The 26,663-nt window shown below is 36.9% G+C and overlaps 1 protein-coding gene across 4 annotated transcripts in view; it reads left to right on the top strand.

The window, feature by feature from the left end:
• The window catches only part of lrrc71 (leucine rich repeat containing 71), a 69,064-nt gene extending 43,706 nt beyond the window's left edge, over nt 1–25,358 (top strand). For all 4 annotated transcript variants that reach the window (XM_039741845.1, XM_039741830.1, XM_039741837.1 and 1 more), the window contains 5 exons: nt 12,775–12,892; nt 14,625–14,704; nt 16,723–16,831; nt 21,026–21,135; nt 25,130–25,358. In XM_039741845.1, the coding sequence (XP_039597779.1) occupies nt 12,775–12,892; nt 14,625–14,704; nt 16,723–16,831; nt 21,026–21,135; nt 25,130–25,234 (522 nt within the window). In that variant the 3' untranslated portion in view covers nt 25,235–25,358. The remainder of the gene's footprint in view (nt 1–12,774; nt 12,893–14,624; nt 14,705–16,722; nt 16,832–21,025; nt 21,136–25,129) is intronic.
• The last annotated feature ends 1,305 nt before the right edge of the window (nt 25,359–26,663 follow it).

The following is a 26,663-nucleotide window of genomic DNA, read 5'->3' as shown; positions in this document are numbered from 1 at the left end:
ACGTGGGAGACGTACTCCGCCTCACACGGCCACGAGCTGCAGGCTATGGCCGTATATATGTACGTAAGTAGGTTTTAGTTATGACCGTTAGGCCGGAGTTATACTTCATGCGACGCAACACATACTGCAGTGGATGCTCCTGCTACGCAAGTGTTGTAGTGTTCATACTTGCGCACGTACTTTACGTAAATCTGGAGGAATCCACCAGGTGGCAGTGCGAGATATTATCATGGTGAGAACATGTTCGGCTTCTCTGTGTTGTGAATTGCCTAGAACACCCATTAAATTCCAATGACACCTTACCTCAATATCTCTGAAAAGGATGTTTATTGATTAAATCCATCAATGTAGGGATGTGTCCATTCCAGCAAGCATTGGGCACGAGTGAGAAACAGTCCCTTGACGAGGCCTCAGCTCATCGCAAGGTGAATACAAGCACACACATACACTAGCGTTATTTTAGCAGCACCAAATCCCCAAATCTGCATATCTTTGGTAGGAAACAGGAGCACAGTGTGGAATACAAGCAGGAAATACCAGCAACATAACTCCCTGCGAGACAGCAGTGCTATCTCTCCACCACCGTAACACCCCACTGTCTTGCACTTTTGCCGAGTTTGCACCAAACACTATTCTATCCCTGACCATCTCATCTTCATTTGCATAAGCACAGTCCTTCACCAGCAATTTTAACTCTATTACAAAGTGATCAAAAGTCTTGTTTATACCCTGCGTCCTCTCATTAAACTTGTATCTCGCGAATATCGTATTCATCTTAGGCATGACAAATGCCAGCGGCAGCGTGTCTATGAACTTAATTTAAAGTTAAGCTTTACACCATGCTTTCCTATTCATTTGCATAACCACAGTCCTTCACCAGCAATTTTAACTCCGTTACAAAGTGATCAAAAGTCTTGTTTATACCCTCCGTCTTCTCATTAAACTTGTATCTTGCGAATATCGTATTCGTCATAGGCATGACAAATGCCAGCAGCAGCGTGTCTATGAACTTAATTTAAACTTAAGGTTTACACAGTGCTTTGTTTCTGCAGTAGCTGCACTTATGAATATGCTTGTATGCGTCACTCGCTTCATATTCTTTTGCTGCCTTCTCAATTGTGTAATGCGTTTTTTGTTCAGCGCTCTTTGGAGCTCTTGCTTGTTCTCTGAGTACTGCGTTCACAGTCAGTTCACGTGAGCCGCTCTGAGTGCATGCATCGTAGGTTCTCAGCTGTGCTTGTGTTATCTCGTGCGATCTTGCGATGTCCACGGCTTTATTTAATGTTAGCTAAGACCTGGCACTTAAAAGTTTCTCTCGCACTTTCACTGAGTTTGTGCCAAACACTAGTCTATCCCTGACCATCTCATCTTCGTTTGCATAAGCACAGTCCTTCACCCGCGAATATTTAGCGGCAGCGTGTCTATTGGATTGCTGCCGACGAACGGCCTTATATAGGCAGGCACTCAGTTACGTGGGAGACGTACTCCGCCTCACACGGCCACGAGCTGCAGGCTATGGCCGTATATATGTACGTAAGTAGGTTTTAGTTATGACCGTTAGGCCGGAGTTATACTTCATGCGACGCGACACATACTGCAGTGGACGCTCCTGCTACGCAAGTGTTGTAGTGTTCATACTTGCGTGCGTACTTTACGTAAATCTGGAGGAATCCACCAGGTGGCAGTGCGAGATATTATCATGGTGAGAACATGTTCGGCTTCTCTGTGTTGTGAATTGCCTAGAACACCCATTAAATTCCAATGACACCTTACCGCAATATCTCTGAAAAGGATGTTTATTGATTAAATCCATCAATGTAGGGATGTGTCCATTCCAGCAAGCATTGGGCACGAGTGAGAAACAGTCCCTTGAGGAGGCCTCAGCTCATCGCAAGGTGAATACAAGCACACACATACACTAGCGTTATTTTAGTAGCACCAAATCCCCAAATCTGCATATCTTTGGTAGGAAACAGGAGCACAGTGTGGAATACAAGCAAGAAATACCAGCAACATAACTCCCTGCGAGACAGCAGTGCTATCGCTCCACCACCGTGACACCCCACTGTGTGTAATTATTCCCCCATGTGTGTAATTAACAGTATTCATTATTTAAACGAAATTATATGTAAAATATAACATACACACTTTAATGCATTTCATCATGAACGTGATATCAAGTATAAATCTAAGGATTCGAAATGTGCAGAGAGTTGGAATATCATACATTTAATTTGTTCTGTGTGGTGATCTATTGCTGCTTTCCGCTGCTGTCAGGTCCAAGAAGCTCGTAGCGATTAAAAACTGGGATGACGTTTACGATGGTCTGCTTTAATGATAAAGTAAACTACAAGGTTAAAGTGGACATTTCGAGATTAAAGCTGAAATTTCCACTTTAATCACAAAATACACGTTTTCACCGTGTCCTTTATTTTTCTCAGTGGCTCAAATATAACGCTATACATTATGCTGCTGTTGTTAAGTTGCAAAAATAAAAAAATAAAAAAGACGGCACAAAAGATGGTATGTGAGACTTTTAAAATGTATCGTGTCAATATGTTCGGGAACTATCTACATGTGACAGAAAGCCTCTATGCAAATCCTACGGGATGAATGCTTCGATGTGGTGAAGCAAAATGCCTACATAAAGATGCATTCGTGGTGCTTTTATATTCAAGCGACGCATATTCCCGATCGTAATGACACCAAAAATTTTAAAAGTCTCACATACCATCTTTTGTGCCGTCTGTTTATTTTTTTGCAACGTTACATCGGCAACATAATGTATAGCGCTGTATTTGAGCCACTGAGAAAAAAGTAAAAGACACGGTGAAAACGTGTATTTTGTGATTAAAGTGGAAATTTCGGCTTTAATCGCGAAATGTCCACTTTAACCGTGTAGTTTACTTTATTATTAAAGCAGACTATCGTAAACGTCATCCCAGTTTTTAATCGCTACAAGCTTCTTGGACCTGACAGCAGGTAAAGTAAAAAAATAAAAATAGACGGCACAAAACATGGTATGTGAGACTTTTAAAATGTATCGTGTCATTACGATCGGGAATATGCAACGCTTGAATATAAAAGCACCACGAATGCATCTGTATGTCGGCATTTTGCTTCACCACTTTGAACCATTCATCAAACAACAAAGCGCGCACATCGATCCCCGAAGGATCTCCTTAGAGGCTTGCTGTCACATATAGATAGTAAACAGAGACTCTGACGTCACGTTCCAACTTTTAGCACACTGCGCCCCCCGAATTTTTGCTGGTACTGCAACTCACGCATGCGTCGCGTTAATTTCTGAGGACCTGCTCAGAGGACGCGTGAAATGAACGCTGGGAACGCGTGGCAGCCATGATGCGGGCGTGTACACGTTCTGAGCGTGAAGTATAAATCAGCCCTAACGCGTAGAATTTCGAAATGAAACCTGCCTAACTTTTGTAAGTAAGCTGTAAGGAATGAGCCTGCCAAATTTCAGCCTTCCACCTACACGGGAAGTTGGAGAATTAGTGATGAGTCAGTCAGTCAGTCAGTCAATGAGGGCTTTGCCTTTTATTAGTATAGATGATGTCCACTACCATAAAGTGCAGTTTGGACACAAAAATATTATTATTTATCTATTTGTTTGATGCCTTTATTTAAAGCAATTTATAAAATTTGAGATAAAATTGATTACATTTCTTTGGGTTTTCCAGTTGGAGGACAGGCAGGTGAAGTGACTTGTTCAGTATGGCGTTATTTCAGTGCCACTATTCTGAGCACACGTAAAAAAATATTGAGCGCACGTAAAAAAAGATTGCAAGTGCAAGTGTTGCATTTTGAAGAAATTTATTTTGAGCGTACAAAAGCTGAATTTGAGTGAACAAAATTCATTGCTGCGTGCAAAAAATGTATTTCAGTGTTTGCGCTTATCCATATACACACACACAATAGCACCCCCTCTCGCTCAGTTTTTTATTTGCGCTTGCTGCAATGTGTTGCTAGCTCACAACATTCTCTGCTGCGAGCGCTCAACTCTCTGTGCACCGTTATAAGTGTGCCACAAAACCAACCAATCACAGACTTGGTTTCAAAAATTCTGATTGGCTCTTACGGTCTCCAATCAGCTCGCTAGCTGCTGCATTCCGGACACCGGAAACACTGTCCACTCAGCCTCGCTTCTTGCAGATAGAGGGAGTTTTGATTTACTCTGCAGCCAAAGAAGAGATGGCAGAATCAAATAATGGCTCCAATAATACTACACCACAGTATGCAACTACATTATACTACACCAACGATAGTCTTAACAAATAATATATTTTAAAATAAAATAATTAAAGATATTATCCATAAATTGGGGTTTAATTGAGTTTAGCTGGATTTAGCTACATTTCGGACTGTTTCCGGAATGCAGCAGCTAGCGAGCTGATTGGAGACCGTAAGAGCCAATCACAATTTTTGAAACCAAGTCTGTGATTGGTTGGTTTTGTGGCACACTTATAACAGTGTACAGAGAGTTGAGCGCTTGCAGCAGAGAATGTTGTGAGCGCAAGCAACACATTGCGAGCAAGCGCAAATGAAAAAACTGAGCGAGAGGGGGTGCTATTGTGTGTGTGTATATGGATAAGTGCAAACACTGAAATACATTTTTTGCACGCAGCAATGAATTTTGTTCACTCAAATTCAGCTTTTGTACGCTCAAAATAAATTTCTCCTCAAAATGCAACACTTGCAATATTTTTTTACGTGCGCTCAGAATAGTGGCACTGAAATAACGCCATAGTTCAGGGTCACACAATGTCAGGAGAGGGATTTGAACCCACAGGCTCAGTGTTTGAATTCCATAGTCTTAACCACTACACCACACTTCAATTCAGTCAAGTGTAAGTCACTAGTAAACTAACAAAATGTCTTTATATTTATTCACTTTAAGATCCTACTCATTAAACAGGTTTCCATCCAAGGAGTTTTTGCAAAAAAATATTTAGCGCTTCAAATTTTAGCTGATGGAAATGCTAATTATCGATAAAATGTTGTACATGTCGACATAATATTTTTCCATTTAACTTTAGCGCATAAATTCCATATCGATACTTCAGATGTCGCAAAAACTACATTGGAAACACTTTTTGTCGGAAAAAAGGGCTTTAACGCAAATAAATGTGTCACATGATACATTTTCATCACGTGCAATCAAAACGAGAATAGCGGAGCGGTTCGCATGGTCTGATGAAGAGACTCGTTTTCTCGTGATGAGCCAATGCAGTAGCGGATAGGCTGGGTCTCCTGCTACTAAAAGGGGTACCTGAACTCCCTCCACATCACCTGTAGCCTGGGGGTGTCTCTCAGGATGTCTAAATAATACAAAAACCACAAAGGTAGTTTACTGTGCCAGTCAAAATATTTAATAAACCGTGTGTTTCATTATCTAAACATTTTTTTCTTATTATTAAATGGCAGATGTTTTAGCATATATGAGAAATTCTCTCATTAATATTAACTTTAGTTTTTTGATTAAACGTCGTTATTTTGTATTAATTCAAATTTCAGTTTTAATTAAAAACCTTAAGGGAAGCAGGTTACAGTACTAATTCAGTTGTTATCGCACTGAGAAGGGATGTTGAAAGGTAGGCTCACCTGTACAGATCCGATGCTGCAAACACAGCTGCATCATGGGCACTTCCAGGAGTGCCAACGCAAATGTCTCGTTTCATGCACCTGTCATCAACAAGGGCCTGGAGAACAATAGATGGCCACCCTTTGCGATTAATGTAATCGTGGTAGCCTTCCGTCGGGGTAAGAATAGGCACATGCGTGCCATCCAGTGCACCGTAAATCTGTGGCACAAGATGCACCAAGGAATTGTGGTATGCAATTTCATTGGCCTCCGCTACAGTCGGAAGTCTGATACAACGCCGCATTCATTTTTCTTTAATAGCGGTGCACACAGCATATACACATCGATGGACGGTAGTTTTACTAACTCCGAAAGTTTCTCCAACTACTCTATACTCGGCGCAGGTTGCCAGCTTGTAAAGGGCGATGGCAATCCGCTTTGGGGTTGGAACCGGTGGTCGGTGATAACCTGTGATGGGCGCAACATCAGGACTGATGAATCCACACAACATCTCAAACATCGGCCGTGTCATTCTAAAATGTTGCAGCCAGAGATTTTCTGTGAAGTGTCTCCCCACCACCTCCTCCCAGAAGGTCTTATTCCGTCGTCTCTCCCATACCCGTGGGTTTCGTCGCACTGGGGTACTTTCTTCGAGCTCTAGGGCTATCAGACAAGCAACTGCTTCATTCTGCTGTCGTCTTCGGATATTATGTACAATTCCAATTATTTGTGAAACTGAAATAACAGTAAGCTGGCAAATTTCAAAAAACTGAATAATCTCTCCATTTCTTTGTTTAGTGGAGCGGGTGTAACGTGGAAAACAAAAGGTAGATAATTTGCAACATACACAAAATTATGTATGGAAACGGCTCAAGGGCAGATTTTTTTTCGTGATACAACAAAACTTATGCGACAGTTCGTTTTGGAGGGGATGACGTCATCACGCACACCATTTTATCGATAAAAAGCCAGTTGGATGGAAACAGGCTGGAGACAGCAAATTTCGCACATTTTTTTTACGTATATTCTGTTTGTCGATAACAAAGTGTCGCAAAAAACTGGATGGAAACTTGGCTAATGTGATATAGGGCTCCAGCTGCTATGAATGAAAGGTGTGAAAAACATTTTTTGTTGCACTGCAAAGTTGCACTTTACTTCAGGTATTATTTGTTAAAAATACCGTTCTTTGCCTTATGAAATGTGCAATTGCTTTATTTGTTCTGTGCCTTGTTCATTTTTTGACATTCAGTATTGATTGTCTTTCAGCTTTTCTTAAAAATTTTCTCTAGCTCTTTTGGACTCTTCCAATTTGTTTTCACCCCTACTTGTTTTGTAGTCCACCTGTTGTAAAGTATATTCTTGCCTCTTATGAAAACATGTCTATAAATATCTTCTCTGATATCATGCTTTACTATAATTTATTGTCTCTGTAAATATGTCCTTTATCTTCTTTTTTTGTATTATTTTATTATCACCTACATATATATCCAAGAAGAGTTTTCTCTTCTTTACTCTTCTCCTTGTCACCTACTTCCAACTATTTGCTGAGAAGACTGTTCATTTTGTTACACATTATAGATCTGGTTTATATATTCACAAAGGGATTTCTTTAAAACAGTTATTCCTGTCCTTGGTTTAACTATTGAACTATAAGGATACAAGAAATGAGGTGAAAGACTTCAATGATACTTTTGACCATTTGGTCTCACTTAACACAGCAAGATAGGGAAATCACTCATTCTACCTTAACTCACAATGGGAAAGAATTTATTGCCTTCATAGTAGGGGATCTTTTCTGACGTTTTCTGAAAGTCGTATTTAAGATTTTCAGCTAGTTGTTGTTACATTATTTAACTTCTAGTCATGGGGTATGTCGGATGTCCTAGCTGTAGTTACTGATCTTATTGACAGACCATGTTAGTTTAAACAACTGAAATCACGATCCATGTCACATTTACTAACTGAGTTCCAGCCTTCTACCACAGCTATGCTTGCCCCTTTTTCTGATAGTCAATAGCGTGATGCCTGAAGAAGCTTGTGCTGTACAAAGAATTAACAGCTATGGCTAATTCAACAGCAATTTCTGCACTTTTTATTAATTCCATTCTGTTGTGGTATGCAAAATACAGTACATTAGAGAAACAAGCTCCTTTTTTGTTCATGAGGTCCAAAACACCTGCATTCCTTACTTCTCATCACTACATTAAATGCATTATACTTTCAAATCAGCATTCATTGATTGTCAGCTCTCATGCACAAAGAGAATGCCCCTACGACTATGGACAAAATCAAACCTGTTTTATGTTATTGGGGAGAGTTACAGACTAGTTGGTGTGAGTCATTCAATATGTCACATGAGGCAGAGTGATTCCACAGGATAATGCCCCTGACTTCCTCAACTCGCTAAGAATGAAAATTACTGGAAAAGTTGTATATGATATAACCTTATGTTTTTCACTGTTTGAAAATACAATCTCCTTATTCTTCATAACTTATTATAATTACAGTATGACTCCTACTTCAAAAGTTAAAATAAATGAGGTTAGTTCCTTCATTTCTTTCTTTTCTCTGTATCTGCACTTTGACTCACTCCTTGCTTCCTCACTTTTTCATCACCTGTTAACTCTCCTTCTGCATTTTTTATAATGTTTCTAACCTCACCTGTTGCTTTATGTCATCTGTCTAATTTATCTATCTCTCTTTCCCTTCCAAGGTCTTGTTGTGCTAATTTTCTATTTTGTGATATGTTTTTATTTAGTAATTCTGTGCACTGATTGGTTTGTTTATCAGGTTTTAACATCTTCCCCTTGTAATTAACTTCTCAGCCAGCATGGATATGCACTATTTTATTTAACTTTTTTAAGGGCTGAATATTTTTTTTCCAAAAAACACAGTTTTCTGAAAAGCACATAAAGCAATGGTTTCACACAGAAATCAACTTAACACGTCTGTTGCTGCATGTTTTGGTTGCCAGGAATGCTGGCTCCCAGGCTGTATTCACATGGCGAGGGGTGGGGGGCGGCGGTGATGGTGATAGTGCATTGTTATGTGGTTTGTACCTCTTGCCACTGTTGAGACGGTCCTCACAGGCGAACGTTGCCATAGACATGTCAGCTACACGATCAGCTGATGCTGGTACCTCACATTCATTTTCAGTCCTTTGTGTCAAAATCAGAATCTCATAAGTCAGAGTCCAATTCAGCAATAATGTGCAATACATCGCCCACAGAGTATTTTGCTTTACAAATTCACTTCGATCTCTCACCAGATGTTGATGCCATTTTTGCTGTTGTTTGCTCCTTTGTACTCGTGTGAGTGCAGGGAATCTCAGTCAAACCAATGAATCTAACATTCCTTCTAGCAAAGAGAGTCTAACTAAAACATAACTGAGGGTTTTGACAGCATTTACAGTTGATTACTCCCCATCATCCCCTCATTTGACAAAAGTCGACATCCTCCATGAAAGAGTTAAAGACGGAGGCATCGTATGTGTGTGCAGTACAGGGGTAAACATTTTACCAGCTTTGAATATGTCATGGTAGTGTGACAAGACAGACCAGACAAACATAAATTTAACAAGAATGACAAGCAGTTTTCTAGATTGCTTTGCATATCAGCCTTACAGGTGAATTGAGGAGGGGCCAACACCCAGAAACATTCAGTCAGCTTTGACCATTAAACATACTTTTAATGAAACGGCTTAAGAAATTTGACTTGAATAGACAGTCTGCTGTCAGTCATCTAATAGTAGAATGTAGCAGTACTGCAGAAGGATACATATAAGGATGCATAAAACACAGAATCTTATAACAGATGGGTCATGATAGACAATCCACATGACCACATGTTATCTGAACACAAAAAGCAAAGTAGCAGTGAATTAAACACCTCAAAAGTGAATGCTGGAGTATTGAAAAGCACTATCTGGTCTTTTGAATTTAAGACCAAGATAATTTAAGTCTCAGGAGTCCATGGACCCATTCTGCTAGGTCTCAACAAGTCATTGATGACAATTTTATGTTTTTTTTTTTCATGGCATATTTTGGGTCCCTGTTTCAATATTTGAATGCCACATGATATGTAACATTATTGACAGTCATGCATATCTTTCATGGAAACATTTTTGATAGTTATGTACATCTTTTCCTACCACTAATGTGAATCTGAGCCACATTGTCCAAAAGATTTGAAATAGTTCCATAAACCTACAGTAGTCATTGTAACCACAAGGGGGTGCCAGAGAGGCCCGAACCATAGACACAATAATAACAACCCACAATGTCTGAATAAAGTAAAGGATTATATATTCTACAAAGCACATTCCAATTAACACCTCTCCAACCTTTAGCCACAATTATACAATAAACCAACAATATATCACCAATCATCCTCCTTCTCTCCACCTCTGACTGTTGCCTGCTACCTCCTGACTCTGACTTATTTCAAGTAAGGCAGCTGGCTTCTTTTTAAACCAGACACAGGAACTGCTTCCAATATCCTGTCCAGGCCGTTCAGAGCATTTCTGGGTTGTGTGGAAACCATGGCAGTCCTCCCCCAGCAGCTTTGTCTGGTGGACCCCAAAGACCCCGACAGGGTTGCTTTTCTGGACTCCAACTCCCATGCCACCCTGTGGGTGTTCTGATTGGGTTTAGGTTGGAAGGACACTGCCATCTGTCTTGTGGGGGAATGATCTGCTCCTGGTAAGCCCGTTTGCCTGTTCCTTCCATTATGGCCTCCTGGCCTGACCAGGATGCACTTAAATAGTATATTAAGCTTAATACAGTGTCTTACCTTGTTGACAGATTTCAGTACAGTCAATAATTTGTTGGATATGATGGAACAAGCTGTTTGAGGTTGAGGGCCATAAACAACTAGTTTTCAGCATGTAAGTGGCAAATTGGAATTCAAGGGCCAGGATCACTATACTTCACACTGTATCCAGCCTACATGTTGATGAATTCAGACTTTTCCAAATTAAAATTTCAGAGGAATTTTATTAGGTAGTTCTATCAAATAACAGCAAGTTAAAGTAATTAAATACAGTAACTCTGCTCCCCAGAGTCCTATAATTCCTTCACTTTTGAAGGCAGCAAGCAGAAAACCTTTAGATAAGTTGAGACCACATTCCTGACTCTTTTAAGTCTTGGTGCTGTGATGATTATGGGGTCTTTTTGTGTATATTTAAAAATTGTCTTTATTGCTAGTAAACTTTTCAGATACTAAGGCTTAGACGAAGTTGTTCAGCAAAGTCATTAACTGTAGAAAAAAAGTTTCAAGTTTTCTGTGGCACACAGGATGGCTTTGCTTGATTCAGATCAGCAAAGTATCTTTAGCATGATAAAAACTGCCTAATCCATTTTTGACCAGAATTTGTCACTGCATTGTACTAGAGAGAGAAGTATGAAATTTATACACTTTAAATTTGCACATTGCTGTCAAGGCTAGGGTTAGAGTACCCTTCCAGCTAATCTCATTTGAGCCTTGTGTATAAACTGCATATGGTCATGTTTTGTAACTGAATGCAATGTATCAGCTTGAAATACACCCTTTTTATTCTGAATAGGCCAAAAACGGTACTGGTTTGATGGGAAACTCATAAGTTAGTGTGGCATGCAACAATGTATTATTCAGTTCAGGCTTATCTCATCTGGGGCTGTTACATATGTCATGACTATTGTGAAAGGATTAGGGTGTTCTTAATGTTAACTCAAAATTAACGACAGGGTACAGTAAATGGTTAAATAGGCTCATACTGTAGCACAATATGTTGACACATAAGTAACTTCCACAGTACAGGTTTGTTTTTAGAATGTCACTTTCTCATCCAGGGCTAAATATTAAAAAAATCCAAAATACATGGAGATTCATCATTTGAAATTTTCTTTTAATGTTGCCGCAAAGCAATAAAACCAGTCACTGACTTGGAATGTCTGTAAATGTCCCAAGACCACCAATATCCAAGAATTTTCTGTTTATTTGTAACTTGAACCTTTTGTCTGGTGTGCATTCCAGACCCTTTTTAAGTTGTTTATATACTAACACTAACTTTAGTGTTCCTGAATGTTGCATAGTGTCTTTTTGGCTTGGATACAGACTGTCTCTCTTGTTTTTGAGTGTTTTCAATTGCCAAATATTTTTATAAAAAGCCAACTTTTCAAAACAAATAAATAAAACTTATGTTCCCTGCTTGTTTGTAGAACCTTCTGAGCTAGTCTTAGACATAACAGTGTGTATCAATATACCCTCTTTTAAGTTTTTCATCCTTTCAAACTTTAGAACATTTTCTGGTCTGTACGCTTTACAGTTATTTCACACTACACGTTAGGCATCAGTTGCTGAGCAAAAAGCAGCACACTTTGAAAACTGAATGTCTTTGCTGGTCAGGAAGAGGGTCTTTTTTGTAGTTATTTGTACATACAGTACCTTGCCAGCATCTGTTGCACATTTTATTACTAACTCATTTATGCCACAAACTGTATCTAAGTGCATTGAATATTTAATCCTCTGGTGATGAAATTTGGTATCATCAGAAATGCTTCTTAAATTTGGTCTGGCTTAGGTCAGCCTTTTTATTTTCAGAACTAGTACAGTATAGATAAGGTCTCCCTGAGCTATAATAGTTTAATTTCCTTTCTCTGATTTAGTCATCTTGCAGTACACCCAAAACTCAAATGTAAGTGTGTTTTCAAATCTCCTAATATTTTCTCTTAAAAAAAAAATTTGTTTACTTCTATTTATTATTTGCTTTGTAGAATCATTTTTCATTAGCTCAATTTGAAAGGTCCATATATATTCTATTAATATGTAAATGTGAATTTCACCTTGGGATTAATAAAGTATCTATCTATCTATCTATCTATCATGCTTGTCCAATTCAGAGTGTGCAAAAATGGAATCCAGTCTGGTGTAAAAGGTGCTACATAAAATATATAAGGATTTACAAATACTGAAAGCAACTTCAGCCAAAGTTGAATAGAAAATATTGAAATGCTTATTAGCAATTATGTATTTGACTTACAGAAAAAAAACAGATTTCAAATAACTGTAAGGTCTTTGAATCTGCAACTTAGAAATTTAATTTAAGTGTGAACAGCTTATAATATACAGTGGTTTTGTTGTGTGAACTAGGATGGTTATTTCAATAATTTCATCAGATTTTTTTTTTTTTTTAGGAATCACCCAAGAAAGATGAGAAAGCTGGAGCTGGTGGAGCCAATGCTGGAGGAGGTACTGCAGGTGCCCAGGGTGGAGCAGCGACAAAGAAAGATGAGAGTAAAGGAGGGAAAAAAGGTAAGATGTTTCTTATGTTCAAGGAAAATGTATTTAAATCAATGTATTCTTATATAGTGATGATCACAGAATGTAGACTCAGAGCACAGAACCTGTTTTTGATTCAGTTAATAATTATGGGGAGCATTCCAAAAATATATATTTAAAAAAAACTTTAAATATACTATAACACTCCTCAACCTTCTTGAAAAAGTCTATGTCTGGGTTCTTAAAAGGAGACTTTGTTTGATGGCTGAACATCATTTTAAAGAAGAGCTATGTGGATTCCATCCCATCCATCATAGAACAGGGGCTCAGTTCTTTACCTTTGCACATATACTGTATGCCAATCCTGTTTACTTATACTTTGTGGATTTGGAAAAAAACTTATGACTGTGTTGCCTTCACTGTCTAATTGAAAGTTCTGCAAGAGGCTTCTGCAACTGTTGCTGTCATTCAGTCCCTTCATTTATGGAGCAAGAGTTGCATTCCAAATACTTAAGACCATTAAATGTGAGAATTGGATTCCATGAATGGTGAATTTTGTCCACTCATTTTTTCATGATTTTCATAAACATTATATCAAGGCACCATTGAGTTTTGGAGGGTATCAGTTTGAAAACATAAGGGTTATATATGTGCATTTTGCCAACAATGTTGTCCTTTTGGGCTCATCAGACTGCAATTTCTGGCATGCACTGGAACAGGTCACTGCTTAGATTGATGTGTTTGGGATGAAAATGATTCTTTTTCAGTTCTGAGGTCATGGTCCCCTGCCAGGAAAGAGTGTCATTTTTCCTGCAGGTAAGGAGTATGCAACTGTCCCAAATGAAGGAGTTCAAGTATCTTTGAGTCTTATTCATCAGTAAGAGTAGATGTGAAGGTATCAATTTTATAAACATTTTACTGGTTTATTGTGGTAAAGTAGGAGTTTAAAGAGCTTAATCCTTAGACAAAGATGTCAGTTTACCAGTCTATATTGCCTTCCTCACTTATGGTGACAAGCTGTAGGTAATGACTGAGAGAATAAGATCAGGGCTAAAACTGGCCAAAATAAGATTCTTGCACGGGTTTGCTAGGCTCACTGTCTGTGACAGGATGAGGAGCTCAGCAGTGTGACACCAGATGGACAGGAGCCTGTAGTTTGAACATGTAGTTAGGAGTCCTGCTTTATAATTTCTACAGGGCACTCTTGCTCCTCAAACCTGACAACCAGACACCGATGACACACCTTAAAAGCACCACATCCACAAACAAATGCACAATTAATTTTTATTTCTTCTTCTTTCTTTATCCTCCGCACCTCTTCCACACAACTCTGGCTTGCTTCTGTGAGGTCTGTCCAGTCTTTTTATATTGGTAAACTCGGGAAGTACTTCTGTGTTTCTGCTCACGTGGCCTGTCCATACTTCCGGGTTAGGGGAAAACCATGTCTCCCATGGTCCTTTCACCGCATCCCCTGGTGGCTGAGATACCGAACTCCAAATACCAGGTTGCCCTGTGGGAATCTGGGGCACCGCTACACTCCAGGGAAGCTGCCATCTAGCGTCTTCAGGGAGGCAGTGCCCTACAAAAGCTGCCTTCCCCCATCCTTCCATACCCTGGCCGGGTTAAGCTGCTGGCCATCTCATACACTGTCCTGGGAAATATTCCCCGAGAACAGCAGAGAATGATAACGATGACCTTGCAATATATATTTTTCAGCTTCATTTGTTCTTATAGTGTCCACTTTCCTATTGTATTTTTTTTCCAGGCACTGATACAAAAGCGTCTAAAGCCAAAGGTGCAAAATCTGGAGAAAAAGAAAAAAGGCCACTTACCACAGAGCAGGAGGTGAGATGTGACTACTTTGTAGCATCTGATGAAACTAATTGCATACGCAGGATTTAATTTTTATAAGCTAATCCATTTGCCCAATTATTGATTCGTTTGTAAGTCAGAAAATAACTAGCATTTTTACATCTATTTACTACCAGAATGTCAGATTAACACATCAAATAAAAAAAAAAAAGTTTACAAAAGCACAGCCATTGCCTGAAATCATTTTTTTTTTAAAATAATACAGATCCTGACTTACAAACACTATACTTATCCTGATTATATTGTTTTATAATATTTTCACAATTATTATATTTACATTTGTTTTAGTACTGTTCCCTTTTCAGCACATTTCTTCTTTTATCAAATTTTACCTCCTTATTTCAACATTAGGTTTATGCAGATTTTGGATGTATACAAACATGTTTCTTTCAATGTATTCCTTTATTTTCAAAGCTATTATGAACGATTTTAGAAAAATTGTTTTCATGCCTGTTAAAAATCCTGACAATATTCAATGAGCATGAATAATCCATGTCTTGATTTCTGTTAAATCACTGCCCTGGCATTTCTTCAATTGCATATTCGAAATTATGCATTGTAAAATGGGAGACACAACAAGGTGAGAGCTTTGCAGCACCACTGGGTGACCTTGTATAATCAAATGCAAAGACAAAATCAAAGAAAGCACACAATAAATGTGGAGAAGTGTTTTCAGATGGGGTTCCTAATCGAACGTCCCAAAGATGGTTGAACTGCTGCTTATATGGCTCCTAAGCAGAAAATGGGTGAGTTTAAGAGGGCGGACAATAGAAGTGGCATCATAGGAGAAGCAGCTGTCTTTCTGCAGAGGGAGGAAGAGAGAATGCATTAGCAAACAGCGCCAACCCTTGGTCCGATGGGTAACTACCATCACCTGAGTCCTTAAGCACATGTGAATAACAGTGTATTATGCTTTATTTATATAACTATAAATTTTATTATTTTATATTGTCATTAACATGAGTAATTAGTGAAGTTATAGAAAAAAGCTCTATCATAAATATACAGCTGAAACCTGTTATTTTGTTCAATAAGGCAACTCAATTGCCTTCCCTTGGGTTGTAAGGTATTGCCCTTGCTAAAATGCAATTCTGGGTTCTAAAATGCCTAAAATTAAAAAATAAGAGCATCTCAAAAGACGTGTTAGTCTGTTGTCATTTTGTGAAACGAATATGTGTAATATTCTAGCTGGCAAAATTTTCAACCACAGAACTTGCATAAAGCTTTCCTTTATAGACACCATTTGACAAAACAAACCTTTGTAGCATCATAACCATTTTATGTCATGTTTTGGCATTTGTCTACTGACACAATATTTTTAGCCCTTGTTCTTCCAACAATCCATTTTCTGATTATGTTTATCTAATTATTTGATGCAGGGAGCCCTAGAACCTTTTTTGGCAAGTACAATGAAGAATGAAACGTATTGGGCAGGGTGAAAGTTCATTACTATTTTTTTTTTTGTTTGTGTTAAAAACAGTTTAACAATCAACATAGATTAACTGGGGTAAAAAGTTAAATGAAACAGGGAGAGAGAGAGAGAGAGGGAGAGGTTGGGACCATGCCCTGATACAGCATGTTGCCGCACCAACCACACAACGAACCACCTCAGACTTTTCCAAATTAGGACCAGAGGACAGCCATACAATGGGTGACATCTCAGCACCATACTAGTTCAAATGGAATGGAACAGTGTAAGGTTTTCTACAGTGCCTTTCCTGCCACAAACCCCCGAGTTTTCCCCGTAAGTTGGAATGAAAGAGTGCCATTGTTATCAGTGTTCTTTATAAGATAGGAAATTAGCATTTTTGTAATTTTATTACAGAATAAAGGCTACAAAACTGCATTCAGCAAGCATCTCAATCTTAATATTAGTTTGCACTGACATACCTCATGAAATAGAGTTCTATACATCTGTTCCAAAAAGAATAAATTCATCATGTTAGAATAATATTTGTATTTTTTTTTATTATTATTTTTTTCCATCATAGGCATGCGAACAACTCGAAATTATCAGCCCTCTTCTGGATGTAGTTGAACACCGTAGTGGAAATATATTCCTTCCTGGAAATAACATGCTTGCCAGCCTTAACCTTATGGGTAAGGATAGAAGTGCAACATTTCTTTCATAATATTTATAAAGTATTACAAGAATAACAAGATTCTGTCTTAATTCAGCAAAAACATATAATTTAAATAGTTTTTACCCTGTCAAATTATCTTTTAATTTTATGCCTCAATTTCTTGTAAATGTTTTATTAAACCAAGGAGAATTTAAGAGTTTTTAATCTATTCTGCCTCTTCCCTAAAGTTGTCTTACTTTTTCTTTTTTTGATTAGATAGATAGATTAAATATATTCTTTGCAATTTACTAATTTAAATTGTTAGAATGTGTAGCTAAATTGAGATTTTTTATTTTGATACAAAGGAGCTGCCATTAATAAGATCATACACCCTTTCATCCATTATTGAACTTGGTTATTCCAGTTCAGGGTTTGTTAGGAAACTCTGTTTGTGCTCATGCCACTTGTCCTTAGTAATGAGAAAAGCTTCAGTAGTTGGTAAATGCTTATTCTATGCAAATATACACACTAATCAAAAAAAGCTTTTTTGATAGTTGTTTCTTATTCAGTTCTTGCTTTTCTCAACATTAAATGGTTATGTTGAAAGAAAAGCATTTAGAGCCTGTGTTTGGATACATCACTAATTTAAGATTTCTTATCTCCTCAATGATTGCAAATTATGTGGATCACCCATCTGTATGCAACTAGTATTATATGATAAAGTGATGGCACTCAGTATTTTAATGTTTCTTGACCTCTAGAAGCATGTCAGAGTCTTGCTCTGCCACATACAATATTATCTGTCAGTGTCTAATCTGGAGTCATTCAGTATGATATCCAAGGTAATGTCTCTCTGAGGGTTGCTTGTCAGGCAGAATTTTATCATCCACCTTAATTAAAGGAAGTATATGCATGTGCACCTGTCTGTCTGTCTATGTCCACCCAGTTGCTATCTCTCTATTGTTCCAAAAGATGGTGCATCACAAACAATTTTAGTAATAAAATGCATCACACTTTTCATTCCAATAGATGACATATCACAAACATTTAACCCTGCTTTTACAAATCCTATAACAAATGGCTATAACAGAGACATATGCATTATATGGTTATGCAAACATTAATACTGAGGTCTACATTGATTAATTAATTTCAACCCATCTTAGATGGGTAGCATAGGTAATAAGGTTATATTTTAATGGCAATAAAGAATATATTCGTATTACCCAAATTTTGTGAATCATTACTTTAATGGACTTTTGAATTACAACAATATCTAATATAGTGTTTTAGATATATGCATTTATATCACAGTCATGATGTAGGATCATACACTTGAATGTCATGTTGATGTACTGAGTCATGGGAAATGGAATCCTGACCTCTACTATGCAGCAATGGTTAGTTTGCAATTTTAGTGGTACATGTAAGGCTGATATTTTAATAATCAAATGCTTTTCAGGGTTTATCTTGTTATATGTGGAAGGAGGTTGTAGCTTGAGAGCTCAGTTATATTTTTTTGTCTTTTTCCTTCTTTTATCTTTTAAAGAAAGAGTTAAGATGATCCTTGATGTGGTATGTGCCCTTGTACTATTTGTAAAATATATTATTGCTTCATGTGACCTTAATCTGCATGGTCCAAGATAGAACTTCCTTGCAAGTTTCTAGAAACAACATTTTTCTTGGATTATTTTATTTGGTAAATTCTAGCAGTCAATCAATTTGTGAACTGAAAAAAGTCTTGTTTGTTATTTAAGATAAGAATTTCAAAAGGTGAACATGTCCAGCAGTGAGCAACTGATAAGTTTTGATTTGTATGAAATATCTTTATATTGCTATCTTTACAGTGATTTACTATGTAATATCTAGCTCTGATTTACCTGATTTAACTCCCTATGCACTAAGGGGTTTTGGCATTATTCCACCCTAAATTACATACCCAAGCATAAACTTTATTATTCTGCTTCTATAATAAAGGAGCTGCAAATGACTGAAGAGCAGTGAGTATAATACTCCAAATTTTTAAAGAAAGTCTTTTGTACGAGTAAAAAACCTTTGTATCACATTAATATAAACAAAACAGAACACAAAACAAGTTGCCATTTTAGGAGTTTTTCTCCAAAAAATGGATTTTACAGTACATAACTAAGACCTTGTATGATACTTAACCCTGGAATCAGATCATCTTTTTGCCACAGTCTGTCAGCTATCATTGTAAAAAATTTAGAAGTCATATCCCACAATATTGCAAAGTTCTATGCTTTAGCACAAGGTTGCCCCCTTTTTGAAATATTTGGTGTCCTATTTTGGAAACATTTAATCTCTTTCACCTAAACAATCTTTCAAAACAAGTATTGCAGTTGCAGTTATATCTTTATTTAAAAAGTAAATATATATACACACACACACTTTATGTCAAACTAAAGCAGCAAGTGAACAGTTTGTAACTATGTACATTTACTCATGTGAGTAAACATACTCATTTACTCATATGCACTCATTAAGACCTTTACTTTCAAAGTTATTTTCCTTGCCAGTCCTTGAAACAATTTCTTTTTACCACTGGACAGAGAGACATTACATATAGTAGATTAGAGTTTTTGTGCCTCAATTCATATATCTTCCTCTGCTTTCTGTTGCAGTTCTCCAACAAAGATTTAGTGTGTTGTTAAGTATTTATTTTTTGTTGTTGTTATTTTTTCTTACTTTTCACATCTGTAATAAACTAAGTACATATATGCATCTTCATATGAGGTTATTCTAGTTCTGCATCACAGTGTGAAGGCAATGCCTTTTCTGGTAGACCTGGGTGTAGGGCAGGAAGCAGCCCTAGACAGGGCCCCAGAGCTAGTCACTCACACACACACACACATACACCTAAACCAGTCATGCAGGGTCCAGTATACAGTGTCCAATCAATCTGAACACCACATTTTTGGCATGCAAGTTGAAAAACTAGCCTACTGAAAACAGTGGAATGGAACAGACACATTCTATCGATTGGGGAGAGATGGGGGGGTGACCATTTGAAACTGCATGCATTTGATCAAAGAGCGGTCCCCTATAGAAGTCTGAGATTCAGTGACATTTGATCAGGCAGGGAAGGAGGTTTTCCCACGTGAAACTGTGAGCAGCTACATTGCCTATAAACTAAGATGAAACTGGAAGAGTGCTGCTAAGAAAAGTAATGTAGGAAGAATGTACAGCAGCCAGCCTCTGGGAATGATAATTGAACAAATTAAGTGTGAACTGCAAAACCACATACTACAACACTTCAAAGCTGTACTATGAGCAATACTTACAAATCAAGTCCATCAGCAAACACATAATTCTTGTTAGAGCAAAAACTGTGATCAAAATGTGACTCAAGGTCTTTATATTCCATATAACTATAGCATTCTGTAAATTTTCTAGGACTTCCTCATCCGTATGCTTTCTTTTTTTTTAAGGCATTTCCCTAGAACACATTTCAAGTCTTATTGCAGGTCAACCAAACAATGCCCATGCACTCTAACAGAAGTCTTGTACGTAACAGTGCATAAAGACAAGGTGTCACAAACACTATATATGATGCATAGCTGTGAAATGTATTATGAATGTCTAATCGTAGACATCTATACATCACTGGAATGCTCTGAACCTCTGCTATCCAATGGTAATGAACTTGTATAGCTATATGTGGATCAATGTTGGTGGAATCTTTTATAAAAGCAGGTGCACTCAGCTGTGCTCTGCTCACCTTGGCATATATGTGTAAATCACATATTTTATAAATGAAAGTGAGAAGACAATATGGGAAATTTTTATTTATTTGAAAGAAGGCACCCTTTGGTGTATAAAGCTACTATTACTGATTTTTTTATGACTTGTAGGTTTACTACAACATACACAAACAACTTTGAAATATAGTACACGCTCTTCTTTGTAACCAGATTATGTATTATTAAGAGTACATTGATTAAATAGTATCATTCTTATACAACTGTTAGTAGAGTTCTACATTTTCTCTATACTGTAGTTTTTTGTAGGCCTTTTATTGTGAACAGCTCAGAGATTAAATTTTATGTAGTGCTAATATATAATCCTCATTAGGAGAATAAAGCAGCTGTATAAATACAATTTCTTGAGGAGTATTTGGGGTGGGTAGAATTAACTTTTATTTGAGATTCCTGGCATCAGTTTGTTTTCTCCCTCTAGCATTTATCAGCTATACTTTTCTTCCTCTTCACAGGGAACCAGATTACTGAGATTTCACTGCAAGCTTTCCTGACAGTTTTGCTCAGTCAAAGTGATATTCCAAAAGGGAGGCCAGGCACAGGCCTTTTGAGGCTTGCTGTTACGGTAAGCGCTTAATTGACAGTGTACTTCAAAATGAGAAGTTTTTGTTTAGTTTTATTCTACGTTAGAAGTTGAAAAAGGCTCACTTTGAATCTTACTGGTCAACCATTTAATTTATATAGTGTCATTAACAGCATACACTACAGCAAGGCTCTTTGAGAGCAAGCAAAGTTGCAATATAGTATCAAACACAGAAAGAAACACAATAAAAATGAAAACAGTGATATAAGTAAGAATAAGAATATATTATCAATAGATACAATACTAGGTGTACTTTGGGGGAAAAAACAAAAGACAAAAAATTAAAATCGATCAATGGACTACAAATGGAAAAAAGAGAAATCATTCTGAAACAAGAACACACAATTAATTGTTAAGCCCCATTTAGGACATTTTTGGAGAAATAATTCTTGAATTATATTTCTAAAAGCAGCAGAGAAGATTTTGCTCATGATCTGTGATTTTAATGTTGCACTTGATAGAGCCTGACAAAACAACATAGGGAAAGAATTCTATATAATAAGGGGCACAGAACTAAACATTAACTTGCCCCAAGATAAGTAAAATATGTAGTGAAGCTTCAGAACAGCAAGATTTTAGTCACCAGACATGGGATAAGGAGAGCTGACAAGTTCATTGAAAGCTTTGGAAGAAGTCTGATATCATAAAAGAAGGACTTAATGCTTCTTAAGTCCTTAATGCTAACAGAAACCCAAAAACATTAGATTCACTGAGACCAGTCCATCACTGCAGAAAGAGTCCATATAGCCTATATTCCAGTTTGGACTACCCAGAATTATTCTTGAATGTTAACAATAAGACTGAAATACTAACATGCATACTTTTATGGATGACATGGAAGGAGTGGCATCCCATCTGGATGGATGATGTTCCCTTGCCCGGGATGGCTTGAGGTCCATGGCAAAAATATTGGTGGAAATGGCTGATTAAAGAAAAAGTTTAATGCAATGAGTGGGAATCAATCCCAGATTCCCTGCTTGAATGGCAAGAGTGTTATCTACTGTATTACACCACCATTGTTACCGACATTGTGCTGTTTCTCTGTCAGTAGATCACACTACAGTATTTCATTGCACTTTTTTCAAACTTGAGCTGGCTCAGGCCGAAAATATATGACAAAATCCTTTATGAAGTACTCTTGGCCAGATAAAGAACTATTCATCCCGGACAGCCAAAGCATGCCCTATATAACAATTACTGTAACTCAAAATGCAAAATAATTAATAAACAAAATAATGTGCAATAAATAAAACCAATAAACAAAACTAATAACATAATGCACAAATATGTAGAAGATCTTTTGAGGTGTTACTAATATATTAAAATGATGTCTTGACTGCATCAAAGATGTATGACACAAAGTTCATATTCCTGTCGTCTTCAACAGCAAAGCCTTTGATAGAGGATGATGGGATGATTTCACAAGTTAGGCTTATTAGGTACCATTATTTTCACATGTATGGAGTACAGGGATATTCTTTGTATGTCCAATGATTATTGAGATGGAGGAAAGCAGTTGTGCTGAAAATAATATACATTAGGAAAGAAAGACTGGACTTTCAAGGTAGTCATTTAAGGTAAGGAAGACAGAAGGTTTGAGGTAAAAAAAGGTATTCCCAACAAATCGTTGTACGAGAAAGTGAAAGTATGTTGCATGGTGATTAGCACATGCTATCAAGTATTTCATTATAGTTGTTCTCACATTTTACATATGACAATAAAAACCCTATACAAACTTATTTATTAGGCATCTTTATTATACTCAGGTCCTCCAACTTGCAGGGAAAACTCAGGGGTTGGTGGCAGGATTGGCACTCCAGCCACTGTAAAAAAACTCACACTGTTCCATTCCATTTGAACTAGTGTGGTGCTGAGGTGTCACCCACTACACAGCTGCACTCCAGTCCTAATCTGGGATCCTGAGGTGGTTTCTTTGTGTGATGGGTGTGGTGACTCGCTGTTATCAGTATATGCTCCCAACCTCTCTCTCTCTGTTTATTATACTCAGAGCAGGTGACTACTCTCCTAGGAATAATAAAGTGCAAAGTCCAATAAATCATCACATTAGACAGACAAATATGAAAACAATAAAAAAGTGTTATTATTAAAGGCTGTTGGGAGAGGTAATCTAGTCTAAGGCCAGATGAAGTTTTGTAAATTACTGAAGCAATACTGTACTCTATGAGTATATGGATGAAGTAAAACTTTCATACCAGATTCTTTGTAGCATTAACTGTGTCATTACCTACAATGCTAGAAAATGAGTTAACTCTCTAGGGGTAATTAAGATAAACTTAATTGCAATTCATCTTTAAAAAATAGCTTAATCTAGCATTTAATATTTCCAAAACAGATAGATCTGTGAGATCTCTGAGCACTCATTTTTACCCTAGTTTGACACAGTGCTCCAGTTGTTAGTGGTACTGCTACCCAGCTCCAGAAGACTAAGCTTCAGTCCCAGCTCAATCACTGTCTGTGTGAGTTTTTCTCAGTCTACCCTAGCTTTCCTCTCACATTGCAAACATATAATTGATGGATTTGTTATCAACATTTTTGTCCTGTTGTAACATTCCATCCAGGGTTGGTTCCTGTGGTGCATAAAAAACTGACAGGATAGGCATCAGCTCTGTATTATCCTAAGTTTGGATTCACCAGCCTTAATTGGTTGGATTATTAAGACCATAATTATGGATGTATAAGCAAGAAGAAACACTTGAGTGCAGAATAAGACTAGAACAAGAACATTGTTTTGAGAATTTTTTTGAGTGAATGGAACTATGTTGGACCTAAAGCTAACAAACTCTATGTCTGTCACAGGAAAACATCCCACAAGAAGCAGTTCTATATACTGGTGTCACTGAGGAAAGTAGTGTGCTAGGCAAATTCTTGCTATATATAGAATTTTATTTAAAGAAACTAGAAGAAGCTTCTGTCAGTCCACTCTTACTTCCAGCTACTGTGTACTGATAATAAAGGAGGGAGGGAAGTAGACATTTATGACATATGTCTTATTTATTTCTTTCATTGTTTACTTAGTTGATGATTTTTTTTAATCTATTGTGAAATTCAAATTACATACTACTATAATTTGCATACTGTATCTCCATACCTGCAGTATTTGCAACTTCAGCAAGTTGCTTGTTGTCATACAGTAAGTATTTGTGACTAAACTAACAACCTGATGCATATACTTTAGTGCCACTAAACAACACTTTGTGCCTTTATATAGTTTATGTGATCTTAGTTTAACTTTTTTGTCTACATTTGGTGTTTTTCTTTTTACTATCAAAACATATTCTAATTTTTAATGAGTACCTACAAAAGTATATTAATTTAGAAAAATAAATGAAATGCAGACCAGCTGACAGACAAATTATTTCACAGATAGAAAAATGCATTGTGTAATATAAAAATATAAAAAATTTTATAAAGAAAATTTGAACTGATACTGTATGTTTAATCAGACAGAAAAATGCATCATGTAATATACAAAATATAGCATATAAAACTTTAAAAAGCACATCAGGACTGATACTGTGTATCAGTATAAAAGCAAGAATTTTTTTGTTATTACACCAAGAACTTGTTGCCTTAAACAGTTAAGAAAACATTGCAGTTTTCAATCCATCATGTTTTTTATTTGGTAGATACCTTAACATTTAGAGCACAGACATATTAATAAGGTCATGCCATGAGTCAGAAGTGTGGATTGAACAAAGGGCCTTGCCGTTGCTGTTGCTTTTAGGCCATTGTGTCTGTAACTTCACTGTTATAGCATTTGATTCCCTCTTTTATAATAGAAGCCAGTAAAATTGCTAAGTATCAAAACAAGGCTATCTGAAGAGCTGTGCTCCACATTTACCAAATATTTATATTATAAAAATATTCATTTAACAATATAGTGTACATTTAATATATTTTACATGCTCATGAAAATTAAGTGTTTTTTTTTTTTCTTGTTTTTGTTTTTTTATAGAGAAACAACTTCTCCCCAAAGTGTGAGGTCTTTCTCAAGATCAATGAAATACTGTCAAAAAGGGACCCACTCTCCAAGACTGCTTTAAAATCTGAAGGTGAATAAGCTGGTCTTGTTCCCCTTGGCTGATAATATGAAATTTCAGGCATGTTTCAGCAAGCATATACTGTATAACTGTGCGGAGAATATTTATAAACAGTGTGGGAGAGTTTATAAGGGCTTAAAATATATAAAAATAACCATAGAAACATATGGTTTCTACTTTGCGGATTTTCACCTATCGCGGGGGGTTCTGGAACGCAACCCCCGCGATCGAAGAGGGATTACTGTACATCAAATGCTATACTATTACCATCTAGATATACAGTATAAATATTTTAGCTTCTTCAACTCAGGTAGTTACTGTTTGTGGAGAGCATGTTCTTTATTGAATTACTTTTTACAGGAAAAAAATGAAAAAAAAAAAACTCTTGAATTGTACATATTCAGATATTGTTACATTCCTAAAATACATTAAATCTAATTTACTTTGTTGAATGATTTATTGGAAACAATGTCCTGCTGATTAACATCAAGGTTTCTTTACCTGCCCATTGGTACATCCTCATATATGGCCAAAGAATTAGCTCAGGCAGTATAACAATTTCAGAGTTCTTAAAATTAAACTGTGCTGAAAAGAATTGTATTCCTATTTAAATATTAAAATAACTTTCTATTTGGGCTGTCAACCTATACACTCAAAATTACAACACAAATAAGTAAAACAACAGTAAATATTAAACCACTACTGATAATTCAGAGGCAGGTGATGGTAGTGGCAGTGGTGGCATCTAAAATCTATATTAAGATATAACGTATCTGCTCAGTAGTTATAGTACCCATTTGTAAAAATATAACAGGAATACAATTTAGCATGTCCAATAATAGACATGATTGTTTGGCTTTGTATAAGAAATGTTGTCTTTTTAGGTAAGCAAAAAGTTCCTCTTCAGGACAATAACTGTTTTCAGTCTAATCACTAGAGTTTAATTACATAAGGTGATCTGGGATCTGTTGATAGTTAGAATGTAATGAAATAAATTTAGATTTTTGGAAACACAAAAACAATCAAAATGGGCAATGTCAGGTAATATGTCATAACAGAAGGGTTTCTTAGACTTCCATGAAGCACTGAAGAAACATTTCAGGTAAACCACTTGCATAGTGTTCAGTGCTTTTAGCACTTTCAGTTGGATCTCATCTACTCCTATTGTCTTAATGCTATGGAGCTTTTTAATCAATACAGCGGCCTTAGCAAAATTTATGAACCCATTATCCACACAATGCTGGTAAGCATATTACCAGGTATAGGACTCAAAGTCATCTTTCTAATTCTCAACTAAATATCTCTAGTTAAAGTCAATGTTTCCCCACCCACTCTGAGAACAGCCTGAGGCGTCAAATGGTTTGTCCAAACCTCTTCAAGGTCATTGAAAGTCATTCCCGTAGCATTATCAAACTCGGCCCTGCTAGTATCCCTCAGTCAAATAAGGAT

This window comes from Polypterus senegalus, chromosome 1, assembly GCF_016835505.1.
Source record: "Polypterus senegalus isolate Bchr_013 chromosome 1, ASM1683550v1, whole genome shotgun sequence".
NCBI lineage: Eukaryota > Metazoa > Chordata > Cladistia > Polypteriformes > Polypteridae > Polypterus > Polypterus senegalus.
The sequence above is the reverse complement of the archived record's forward strand: the minus strand, read 5'-3'. Positions and strand labels throughout refer to the sequence as shown.